At 49.4% G+C, this 12,590-nt stretch overlaps 1 protein-coding gene across 7 annotated transcripts in view; it reads right to left on the bottom strand.

Moving 5' to 3' along the window:
- LOC147709622 (sterile alpha motif domain-containing protein 12-like) overlaps positions 1 to 12,590 on the bottom strand; it is a 184,053-nt gene that overhangs the window by 73,761 nt on the left and 97,702 nt on the right. For 4 of the 7 annotated variants that reach the window (XR_015296562.1, XM_086925521.1, XM_086925520.1 and 1 more), the window contains 2 exons: positions 6,421 to 6,459; positions 5,949 to 6,099 (listed from right to left, as the gene is read on the bottom strand). Coding sequence is in view for 6 of the 7 variants with exons in the window: in XM_086925521.1 (XP_086781647.1) it covers positions 5,949 to 6,099; positions 6,421 to 6,459 (190 nt within the window). In the remaining variant the exon portion in view is untranslated. The remainder of the gene's footprint in view (positions 1 to 5,948; positions 6,100 to 6,420; positions 6,460 to 12,590) is intronic. The other 3 variants (XM_086925523.1, XM_086925524.1, XM_086925522.1) reach the window with 1 other exon arrangement.

The following is a 12,590-nucleotide window of genomic DNA, read 5'->3' as shown; positions in this document are numbered from 1 at the left end:
TTCACCGACGAACTCAAGAGCTCCAAGAAGAACTGCCGAGCCCTCGAGAAAGTCTGGAGAAGGGAACCGACACCGGACAACAGGACCTCCTTCAAACTTGCCACCCGGAAACACCACCAGCTGATCCGCGCCGCCAAGAAAACAGCATTCAAGGACCGGTTGGACAACAACGCACACAACTGCAAGGAACTCTTCAACATCGTGAAAGAGCTTTCCAACCCCAGCGCAGGAAACAAAGACATCACCCCATCGCAAGACCTCTGCAACTCCCTCGCTTCATACTTCCACAACAAGATCGCGTACATACACAACAGCTTCAACAACCAACCAACGCACACCATGACCGAACAACCACCCCCCACCACCACCCTACACGCCTGGACCCCGATCAGCACCGAAGATACCATCCGCACGATGAACTCCATCCACTCCGGATCACCCACCGACCCCTGCCCTCACCACGTCTTCAACAAGGCCGACGCTGTCATCGCACCCAACTACGAGACATCATCAACACATCCTTCGACACCACCATCTTCCCTGAGAGCTGGAAACACGCCGAACTCAGCGCTCTACTCAAGAAACCAACAGCGGACCCCACCGACCTCAAGAACTACCGCCCCATCTCGCTCCTCCCGTTTCCAGCCAAAGTCATCGAGAAGACCGTCAACAAGCAGATGGCCGCCTTCCTCGAGACGAACGGATCCCTCGACCCCTCACAGTCCGGCTTCCGAGCCAATCACAGCACCGAGACCGCCCTCATCGCCGCCACCGATAACATCCGAGCCCTGATGGACAATGGAGAAACAGCGGCCCTCATCCTCCTAGACCTCTCCGCGGCATTCGACACGGTCTGCCACCGCACCCTAGTACGGCGCCTCAGCAACATCGGAATCCAGGACAAGGCGCTGGAATGGATCATCTCCTTCCTCGACGGAAGAACACAGAGAGTCCGCCTACCACCGTACAAGTCAGAGGCCTCCGAAGTCATCTGCGGCGTCCCTCAAGGATCATCTCTGAGCCCCACCCTCTTCAACGTCTACATGAGCCCCCTCGCGGCCATCGTACGCAAACACAACCTCAGCATAATCTCCTACGCCGACGACACCCAGCTGATCCTCTCCCTGACCAACGACCCCGCCGCCGCCAGAGCCAACCTGCACGAAGGGATGAAAGAGGTAGCCGAGTGGATGACGACCAGCCGCCTGAAACTGAACTCGGACAAGACGGAGGTCCTCATCCTGGGCTCCTCACCCTCCGCCTGGGACGACTCCTGGTGGCCTCCCGTCCTGGGCACCGCACCCAAACCAACAGACCATGCACGCAACCTGGGCTTCATCCTGGACTCCTCCCTCTCCATGACCAGGCAAGTCAACAACGTCTCCTCGGCGTGCTTCAACATCCTACGCATGCTACGGAAGATCTTCTGGTGGATCCCCACCGAGACCAGGAAGACCGTCACCCAGGCCCTCGTCACCAGCCGACTGGACTACGGCAACGCCCTCTACGCCGGTACCACCGCCAAGCTCCAGAAGAGACTCCAGCGGATCCAGAACGCCTCAGCCAGACTCATCCTCGACATCCCACGAACCAGCCACATCTCCGGACATCTGAGAGACCTTCACTGGCTCCCCGTCAACAAAAGAATCACCTTCCGCCTCCTCACCCACGCACACAAAGCCCTACACGACCAAGGCCCGAGCTACCTCAACAGCCGAGTCAACTTCTACGCTCCCAAACGCCACCTCCGATCAGCCAACCACACCCTCGCCGCCGTCCCCCGCATCCGAAGAGCGACTACAGGAGGAAGGTCCTTCTCCTACCTGGCCGCCAAGACCTGGAACTCCCTCCCTCCCGACCTGCGCCTAACCCAAGACCACCTCTCCTTCAGGAAGAAGCTGAAGACCTGGCTGTTCGAGCGGTAGCGGCACCTCCCCCCCACCCCCCCCCCAGCGCCTTGAGACCCTACGGGTATGTAGCGCGCTTTACAAGTGTCACTGATTGATTGATTGATTAGGCTGTGTGGCACCCCACAAGGGTCTCTGACTCTCCTTTGACAATGTGGAATTTTGCAGGCATTTGTCTGTCTCCATTTCACACTGCGACGTTCATGACTCCTACCATTGGCCTCCATTCATGTATATTTTGGTTGTTGATGGCGACAGGCTGGGTCTTGGCATGTGGCATGCATATTGCTGGTGGCTAATATGTTTACCGACACCCCCTGTCGATGAGGGCATTGACGGATGACCCTGCAAGGAGTACTTAGGACATCAGTTCTGGCCTCCTGTTCTTCTTCATGTGCTCTGTGAATGATATCAGAAAAACGTCCTTGTCTTTGGAGCCACCTGTCTCCTGGTGGTTTGGCGCCCACATGTGGCGGGGTGTCATGTGTCTCTATCTGGTCTCCTTGAGTGTGAGGTGTCTGATTTTTTGGAGGTGTCTTTTCCCCTTTGGTTCCTCAGATCCTCAGTCCACTCCGGCAGACCCTGTGAAGTGGTTTGGTTTTCCACAATTGGAGCACATCTTCCCTTGTGCAGATCAGTTGTCTGGAGGGTGTTCCTCCCTCCCAAAGTTTCTGCATTGTGCTTTGGATGTACGTTTTGGTGGTTTTGAGCATCTCTCCGTGGGTTATGGTTCTGTATCCGTTTTTTTGTGGGTTGTTTGCCGGACTATGTGCTACTCTGATTGGGTTGAAACGTCATGTCCATTTTGGTGCATATTTATTTTTATGTTTACTTACCTGTATTTGGCTGTACCTACCACCATGCCTGCCCCACGTCACCGCCCGGCAGCACACCCACCACCAACCGCTACTGGTCTGCACCCGTTCCTGGGAGGTATTTTAAGAGTTTGTGTATCACCTCCTCTGCATACTGCAGCAGCAGTGACCTATTGATCGTTGTGACGGTTTCCTGTGTCGCATGGAAGTAGTTATTTAGGCGGCCTATCCAAGTTTTCCATTGCGATAGAAACTCGGATGGGTCTACAGGCTCTCTGAAGGATTGCAGCGTATTGACCGGTTGTCAGGGTCGGCTGTACTCGCTGGCAGTGCGGCTGAAGCAGCGGAATGTGCACAGTTTTGCACTGCATTGGCATCATTTGTCATGGCTAATAGGTGGTGTCACGTAGCTGTATAGGTCTCACCTGGGTGGAAGTGCAGGATGATGGCAGTAGCTGTGGCTTGAAAGGCCCTTCAGACAGGGGCTTGTGTGATAGGCTGGTGGGTGCATCGCACTGTGAGGATGCACCCACGCTGATGCTCGGAGTTGAGGATGCACCCTCGCTGATGCTCGGAGTTGAGGAAGCACCCTCGCTGATGCTCGGAGTTGAGGATGCACCCTCGCTGATGCTCGGAGTTGAGGATGCACCCTCGCTGATGCTCGGAGTTGACGATGCACCCTCGCTGATGCTTGGAGTTGACGATGCACCCTCGCTGATGATCGGAGTTGAGGATGCACCCTCGCTGATGCTCGGAGTTGAGGATGCACCCTCGCTGATGCTCGGAGGTGAGGATGCACCCTCGCTTATGCTCGTAGTTGAGGATGCACCCTCGCTGATGCTCGGAGTTGAGGATGCACCCTCGCTGATGATCGGAGTTGAGGATGCACCCTCGCTGATGCTCGGAGTTGAGGATGCACCCTCGCTGATGATCGGAGTTGAGGATGCACCCTCGCTGATGCTCGGAGTTGAGGATGCACCCTCGCTGATGCTCGGAGTTGAGGAAGCACCCTCGCTGATGCTCGGAGTTGAGGATGCACCCTCGCTGATGCTCGGAGTTGACGATGCACCCTCGCTGATGCTTGGAGTTGACGATGCACCCTCGCTGATGATCGGAGTTGAGGATGCACCCTCGCTGATGCTCGGAGTTGAGGATGCACCCTCGCTGATGCTCGGAGGTGAGGATGCACCCTCGCTTATGCTCGTAGTTGAGGATGCACCCTCGCTGATGCTCGGAGTTGAGGATGGACCCTCGCTGATGATCGGAGTTGAGGATGCACCCTCGCTGATGCTCGGAGTTGAGGATGCACCCTCGCTGATGCTCGGAGGTGAGGATGCACCCTCGCTTATGCTCGTAGTTGAGGATGCACCCTCGCTGATGATCAGAGTTGAGGATGCACCCTCGCTGATGATCGGAGTTGAGGATGCACCCTCGCTGATGCTCCGAGTTGAGGATGCACCCTCGCTGATGCTCCGAGTTGAGGAAAGAAGTTGAGCCTGACTCTGGAAGCCGCTCAAGAAGTCCCAGTCTCATATATGAGGAGGAAAGTAGGAAATCCCACCCCTGAGAGTGATGCGTCTCCTGCTAATCCCTACACACATGTAGGATTTCGTCTTGAGAAAAATACACTGAAAGATCAGGTACCAGGGGAGATGAGTCCTTCATGACGAATTTACCGCTTGAATCATGAGCTATGAAGACAGGTCCTCAGGCTCGAAGCCGGCACCGCTGAAACCCCTGGCACCTGAGATCTTACGGTACAGCGTGAGCCTGAGCACCTCATCGGTGATGTAATTACAATAATGCAGACCAGGCATAAGAGTATTATCTAAGGTAAAAATCAATGCACACTTGCTTTAAGCAAAATCATTTTAAATTTTTTGTGCCGCAGCTTGCAGCCCCTACAAGGTTATTGGGAATTGAACAGTTCTTATGAAATCAAATCACAAGGTTTTATTCCTGAATACATAAGCATGTCAAAAGTCTGAAATTGCATACAAACCTCACAGGTGATTAGGCACATGGCAACTGAGGTACACCTGCAGAATTTACACCTACAAACTCAGCACCTAACTCTGGTAAATGTCAAGAAAGTTTCATGCAAATGTGGTGAGCACCGACTTCACGTCTTCTAGGAATTTACATGACATTTGGATTGTCTTTTCAACAAACATTTGCCCTTGCAACCCTTCCCCTGAGTATGGTGCCCACCATGCTCCAGGTCATCAAAAGCCTCATGTTTGCAGTTTAGGAGTCTCGAGTGCTGAACTCATGCGTTCAGGTCATTACAGGAGCAGTTTGATTCCACTGAATCAATACGTCGAACACACCTGGTGGCAGAGATGTGTCAGTAAACTGAGCCCAGGAAGGGTGGAAACAAGATGTCTGCCATGCAGTGGTAAGCGCTGGCTCAAATTAAGCACTGCTAACTGAACTGGTGGTTCGGGTGCTCGGCACTAAATGTCTACACCTGCACTTAGTCTGCTACATTGTGGCGCATTCTGTTTAATTTAGAGATCAGCACAACAGTTGCTTATTAATTATACATACATTAACATGACTTACACCTGCCGTCCAACCCATTATAGCCTTGAGGCCTGGAACAATATACATTTTCACACTTGCAAGAGTGTGATGGTTAGTGGTTGTGTTGGTCCTGTCACAGGCAGCGCTGGCACGGGCAATGTGTGTTGCACGCTGCATTGGCACCGTGACGAGAGCCCTGGCACTTATTTTTTTTACGCATTAAGTGCTGGTGCACATGTCCTTGTAACATAAACACGGACCAGATCAGGATCTTTAAGGCAGGGAAGAACTGCAGGATCAGGGCCCTGCTTGAGGATGGGTATGATTTGGCCTTGGATTAGAAGGACAATACTGGATTCACACAGATGGAAATATCCAGAGCATCTTCCATGGAGGTCAATCTTCACTGGGCTTTGGGGACTATGACCATACTAAAGGACTCAGCAGGAGAAGAAGAATCCTGGGGCACGCTGGGACAGGTCAGGTGCAGGGTCGCGTGTGTGTGAACCTGGTCAGGGCATGGGCAGAATGACACCATTAAAGCATCTGGCCCAATTCTGACCATACTCTGCTGGGTCTTCTTCACTTGATCATTGTACATGGCAATCAGCATGTTTGTCATGAAGACTTCTGTTACAACAATTTCTAGAACCAGTTTCAAGTGGCACAAAAACCATCATGTGTGACATTCGCAGGTTACCTGATATGGCATGGATTTCAGCCAAGTCCACCACGGTGGCGCTGTCTGCAAGATCCCCACTCCGCAGCCAGTGGCACACATTTTCAACGGTCCACTGGGACGTGGGCTTCTTCAAGGCACTGTGCTTCAGTCGTTGACCACCACGGGTATCCTGAAAGACAAGAAGGGGTGTTGTGTGACCCACTTATAATCACACTCTATTTGCATCCAATCCTTAATGCAGTGCTACAACCCCCTACACACACACACACACACACACACACACACACACGCACACACACACACGCACGCACACACACACGTACACACACACACACACACACGCACGCACACACACACGTACACACACACACACACACACACACACACACACACACGCACCCCACTCTATGTCTCTAGGCTCACTCCAGCCAGCAGCTACTCTGACTACCCAGGGTCAACATGCTTAACATCACTGAAGGGCATGACTTACCACTTGGGCTCTGATGTATCCCACTTCAGGGTCCAGCAACTGGTAGAAATGACAATAGAAGACAAGGTGACTACCAAAATGAACCCAGGAAGCTGAGAGTGTGGAGGACAAGCTTCCGGATAAAGAAGAAAAATACGCTTTCAAGATATTGTCAAGGAGGGGATATGTATAATGGAGAAACGTATCATAGAGAAAACAGTCAAAACAAACACAAGTACTGGCAAAGCCAATTGGTCTGGCACGCATGTTGACTCTGGACAAAAACATAAACAAGCTGTGCAGTGATAAAACAAAGCAAAAAAAAGTTTTGATTTATTTTACGGTGCTTCTATGAGATAAACAATTTATTGAGTAATGTCTCTGAAAACGTTTGAGATGTAAAGATGCTAAACCATTCTACTGAGGCGGAAAGCCGGGAGCAGGCACCACAGAGATGATATTTTACTTGTGCTAATTTTAAAACTGTTAAAACTTACTTGACTGCACTCATTTGAGGCACCGAGCAGCGCAATTTTTCCCGCCGCCATCGCCGGCGAGGCCGCTGGCCACGCCCACTTTAGGCCACGCCCCCGCCCCTCGGGTTCTTAAAGCGCTGAACAACGAGCGCTCTGCCTAAACCAATCTCCTGAGGCGGAAATCCGGGAGCAGGCACCACAGAGATGATATTTTACTTGTGCTAATTTTAAAACTGTTAAAACTTACTTGACTGCACTCATTTGAGGCACCGAGCAGCGGAATTAGCGCTGCCTCGGGACCTGTCTCCTCTAAATTTTTCCCGCCGCCATCGCCGGCGAGGCCACTGACCACGCCCACTTTAGGCCACGCCCCCCTCCCCCCCAATCACCCCCGGCACATATATTAATGTGCATTTTCAGGAAGCGCAGCGGGCTCGCCGTTTGCGCGCCGAAGGCGCGCCTAAGGCAAGCCCGTCTGCGCTTGTCCGCGACGGGCCGGGACTAGGGTCTATGACCCTTGGCTCCCCATCCTCTGCTCCATCACTCACCTATACTAGGGAAGCTCTCCTTAGACTCAGGCCACCACAATGTGCTTGTTGCACGACCATTAACCCTCACCACGTCCCTTGCACTTGCCCTGCTTGCAATCTCCCCTTTATCTCCCTTCCCTCCACAACCAAAATAGCTTCATCTGATTTTCCTCTTTTACGCCCCAAAACTATCGCTACAGACCTATCTCAGTCATGGACTATGATCAGTCTGAACTGCAGATCTTTGGTCAAACATAAGAGGGAAATCTTTGATCTACTCATCTCTGAGGAACCAGCAGCTCTATTTCTTACTGAGACATGGTTAAAAGATCATTCTGGCCCGGATATTGCTGCTGCTCTCCCTGACAACTATACTTATGTTGGTAAAAACAGAGGTATGAAAGACGGTGGAGGGATAGCTATAATTTACAACAGACAGTACTCCTGTAAATGGGAAGACTTTATACTACCTAACAGCGAGGCAGGTCTTTTTAAGCTCTCGCTGTCACCCAACTTCACCCTTTCCGGGTTGCTCATTTATCGCCCCCCGGGGCCAGCGAGTTCATGGGCTGCCTCCTTTCCTGAGTACTTAGCACCACTAATTCAGAATTCTAATAACTTTTCGATTATCGGTGATCTCAATTTACACCTGAATGATCCCTGCTGCTCTACCAGCAGCAATCTTCTACAAGACCTGGCTGCTCTTAACATCACTCTACATAATTCTGGCCCTACGCATAAAGCAGGAAACCTTCTGGACCCCATTCTCTCTAATTTAGAAATCATCGAATGTGAGGCCTCCTTACCTATTGTGTGGTCTGACCACTTTTTGGTGACGTTCACTATTACCATTGGTCGTCAATCTAACACCCCCTCTAACCCTATTGAATCTAGACCATCCAGAAACTGGAATAAACTCAACATTAATGAACTCACCTCCCACCTTGAGAATACTAGACCTCTCATAGAAGTAACCAGTACCGAAGCAACTGAGGCTATAAATGTTTGGCTAACACAGGCTGCCGATACATGTCTACCCCAACGCATGCAAAGGCACAATCCCCACCACCCGCCTGCACCGTGGTTCACAGATGCCTTAAAAACAGAAAAAACTACCTGCAAAAACCTTGAACGCAAATGGCGCATCAAATATGACCTATGCTCCAAGCAAATTTACAAAGCGGCTTTAATTAAATACCATTCCTTATGTAAAATTGCCAAAGCCGAACATGTCAACACAACTATTCTGGAAGCTCAAAACCGCCCAAAAGCACTTTTTAAGGTTGTACAGAAGCAATCAGGTGCACTGTGTCAGCCCAAACCACCATGTCTCGATTCTGCTCAATGTAATTCATTGGGTATATTTTTTATCGCCAAAATCGACACCATTTACTCTAATTTTGAGAAATCTTCTTCCCCTCCACCACATCCTCCTGCCCTAATCCCCCTCCAGACTGCATGATTCCAGTGGATAAGTCCCTTACTTCTGCCTTGCCGACCCCCCCTACATCTTCCAAATTTACGATCTCATGTGAGTCCTCGTTCCCACGGGAAACCTATTCTACTTCTTCACAGTTGATCGACACATGGGTTCCGTTTAACATCACGACTCTTTCTGATATTATCAGCAAAATTAAATCTGGTTCCCCATTGGACCCTCTACCCCCCCCCCCCCCCCCCCCAAATACTAAAAAGGCTTGACAACTCTTCCCTTGCACTCATTATGGATCTTCTCAATGCCTCCTTAAGAGACGCTACAGTACCCTCTGCATGGAAACATGCTATGATAGTGCCTCTGCTAAAAAAAGCTAACGCCGACCCTAATATCCCATCTAATTTTCGCCCTATTTCTCTTCTCCCTGTTTTCTCTAAAATCTTAGAAAGGCACATCAATTCTCAACTGTCTACCCATATTGAAGCAAGTGGAATTCTTCACCCTTCTCAATCCGGTTTTAGTTCTGGTTTCTGTACAGAAACCACTCTATTAGGGGTCTCTGAAAACATCCGATCCCGAGTAGACAGGGGGGAAACCATGGCACTCATTTTGCTAAATTTGAGTGCCGCATTTGATACGGTTTCCCACCCTATTCTCATCAATGCCCTTAGATCCTCTGGCATTACCGGCACAGCTCTCAACTGGTTTATTAGTTTTCTTTCAAATCGCACCTTTCAGGTCTTCTCTTCCTCTTCTACCTCTCAAACCTTCACATCGGCGTACGGTGTTCCGCAGGGTTCCATCCTGAGCCCCTTGCTCTTCAATTTGTATGTCAGACCTTTGGCGTCTATTGCGGAGCGAGCTGGGCTCACTATTTACTCGTATGCCGATGACACCCAGATCATCTATTCTCTTTCCTCTGACTCTCATTCTTCTTCCTCTTCCCTCTGTACTGGACTGAGCAACATCGCAGCTTGGATGTTGGACAATAAATTGCAACTCAACGGGGGCAAAACAGAACTTCTTCTATTTGGTCATAACACCACCCTTTGGGGACCCCAACATTGGCCCTCTCAAATGGGCATTTTACCCACCCCGTCAAAAACAGCACGCAATCTAGGCGTCACTTTTGACGACCAACTATCCATGAAGAACCATGTGATCAAAACTTCCTCCACTTGTATCACTATCATCAAGTGGTTGCGTAAAATCATATGGATGCTTCCCCTTGACACTCAGAAAACCGTGGTCCAGGCCTTAATCACATCTAGACTGGACTACGGGAACATTCTTCTCCTGGGAGCCTCTAAAGAGGTGATACGTAAGCTTCAGACTGTCCAGAAAATGGCAGCGCGACTACTGTGTAAATCACCTGCTTCATCCTCTACTTCCAACTCCCTACGTACTTTGCACTGGCTTCGCATTGAAAACCGGTCAAAATTCAAGGCCCTATGCATTATGTACAGAATAAATTCCGGCCTAGCTCCACCCTATCTTAACTCCTTGATTCAACAATACTGTCCCCCTCGCAATCTGCGATCTTCTAGCCAACACCTACTCTCAGTCCCTAGGATTAAAAAAGCCAGAATGGGTGGCTGCTCTTTCATCCGGCTTGGCCCTGCTCTCTGGAATTCACTTCCCCTTCAGTTGCGAACTGAACCAAACTATCTTAGGTTTCGCAGACAGGTGAAAACTTGGTTATTTAATATCTAAACAGTCTCCTTCGGCCTCCCCTCATCCTTTTGGTTTTAGCGCCGGGAAACCTACGGGTAGCTGAGCGCTCTACAAATTTAATTATAATAATAATAATAATAAAGTAGATCTTCATGCATTTATATTCCATTCCACGTGTTAAGGCTCATTTGCAAGTTCAAAACTCAGAATAGGAGGCATTTGCCACCTGCGGCAAATACTGGACCCCACTTAATAGTAACAAATCACACTTGTAGAAAACGGTTCATGTCTATGAGGGCAAACATGATTAGTCTTATAGATTCATAAAGACTCATGACATTATATATATATGTTAACAATAAATCCAACGGTCTCTTATGAATAAAATTTCCCAGATCACAATCTGTTGTAGTTCATTTATCCATTGTCTAAAGATAGGAAAGAATATCTTGTCAGTTTTACAATCCAAATTCCTGATGATCTTAACGAATCTTCAGTTCTGACAGCATATAAAGTCACAACTGACACATGTTTCGCTATTATAAGATCACTTTTTCAAGGCTAGTCTGCCAGACTACTTTGTACACAATAACATCCACTTAGTGGTAAAGTCGCAAAATACTCCAAATGTTCATGTCTGGGTAATTGAGGGATTTCTATTTATTTCACCCCTGATAAGACTCTCATATCTACCAGCAACACAAAAAAGGACAAAAACACAGGGCCAATTACTTTCCCACCCAAATGTTACTGTGGCTATATTATTTACCACATATGATAAATACCTCACCCTATTCCGCCTCACTTGTAATTAGAACCCTAATTGGAAACCTCCTAACCTTGGCATGCTAACGACGGAGCAGCAGGTGTACTCACTGACAGCTTGTCGGCCATTTAGTATAATATTTACTAGATGTATGTGTGGGCGCTTGCGTCCTGCCAAATGACGCAAACATCAATGCTAAGCGGAGCAAACATCAGTACCAACTGCCTTTCACCGCAAACAAATATTTTGACCAAAAGTTGACTGGGGCACTGTGCCCAAATTGCTTTGCACCCTAAAGTGACTCCCCCACTAATATCAGATGTAAAAGGGAGATCAACAGCACAAACACTCACAGGTTTTCATGCAAAGCCAGATTACGGAAAAAAAATAACGTGGCTTTTTATTAAATTCTAACCCCAACGGAAACCAGGCGCAAAGAAGGAGCAAGCAGAATACTTCATGCTGTTTCTACATGTAAGGTATGTATTACAGTGAAACTGCACTTTTTGAGTGGTTTACCATTAGGCGGGTGACCTCATGGTGAAATCTGTACTGAAAGGTGTACCTGGAGCACAAATATCTCTCCAGGCACCACTTGGCCGCGAGGAGCCATCGTGCGGCTCTACACCGCACTGGACTAGATAGAGTAGAGTGGCATGTAAACGCCACCCAACGTGCACTGACCCCAGCGTCTTAGCTTTTACCGTTTTCTAGCCCTCATACGCGGTACATGACAACTGTTGCTAACAGTATGCTGAATACTTACTTGGGACGTTTTTGGATGCTAAAAAGAGACCACTCCGCAGAACAGGGATGTGGGAGGGCAGAGAGGCATCAGTAGTTAGATGCATTCTCTGTCAGAAGGACAGCACATAGGTAAGTAAATTGTTCTTGTGATGGGTACTTCTAACTGCAGATTCTTCACCTTAGAATATAGACAAAGCTGTACCTCCCCCAAGCTGAGGAGGGCTGTTGAGTGGGTTCGACCAAAAAGCCTTGCAGAACCAAGCAGGCTAAGTGTCCTTCCCACTGGGCCTGGCTGTCAAGATGGTAGTGTCCATCATCCCCTTTGGTATCGCTTTGTTCGCCCTAAGCTGGCAGGGTATGCCCAGACGTGGGTCCCTTGCTCACTCTACCACGGGATTCAAGATAGTCTGGCTGATGAGGATTATGAATCCGAAACCGGTCCCAGGATTCTTGTTTCTGGTCCAGGGAAGACATGGCTTGGCAGTTCAGGCTGGACTGTTCCCATGAGGCACAGGGTCAGACTGATTTGCATATGGGCATGTCTGAACTGGGGTGGCTGAGTG

Source organism: Lissotriton vulgaris, chromosome 6 (assembly GCF_964263255.1).
Source record: "Lissotriton vulgaris chromosome 6, aLisVul1.2, whole genome shotgun sequence".
Lineage (NCBI taxonomy): Eukaryota > Metazoa > Chordata > Amphibia > Caudata > Salamandridae > Lissotriton > Lissotriton vulgaris.
Note: the sequence above shows the minus strand (reverse complement) of the source record. Positions and strands in the feature narration are given on the sequence as shown.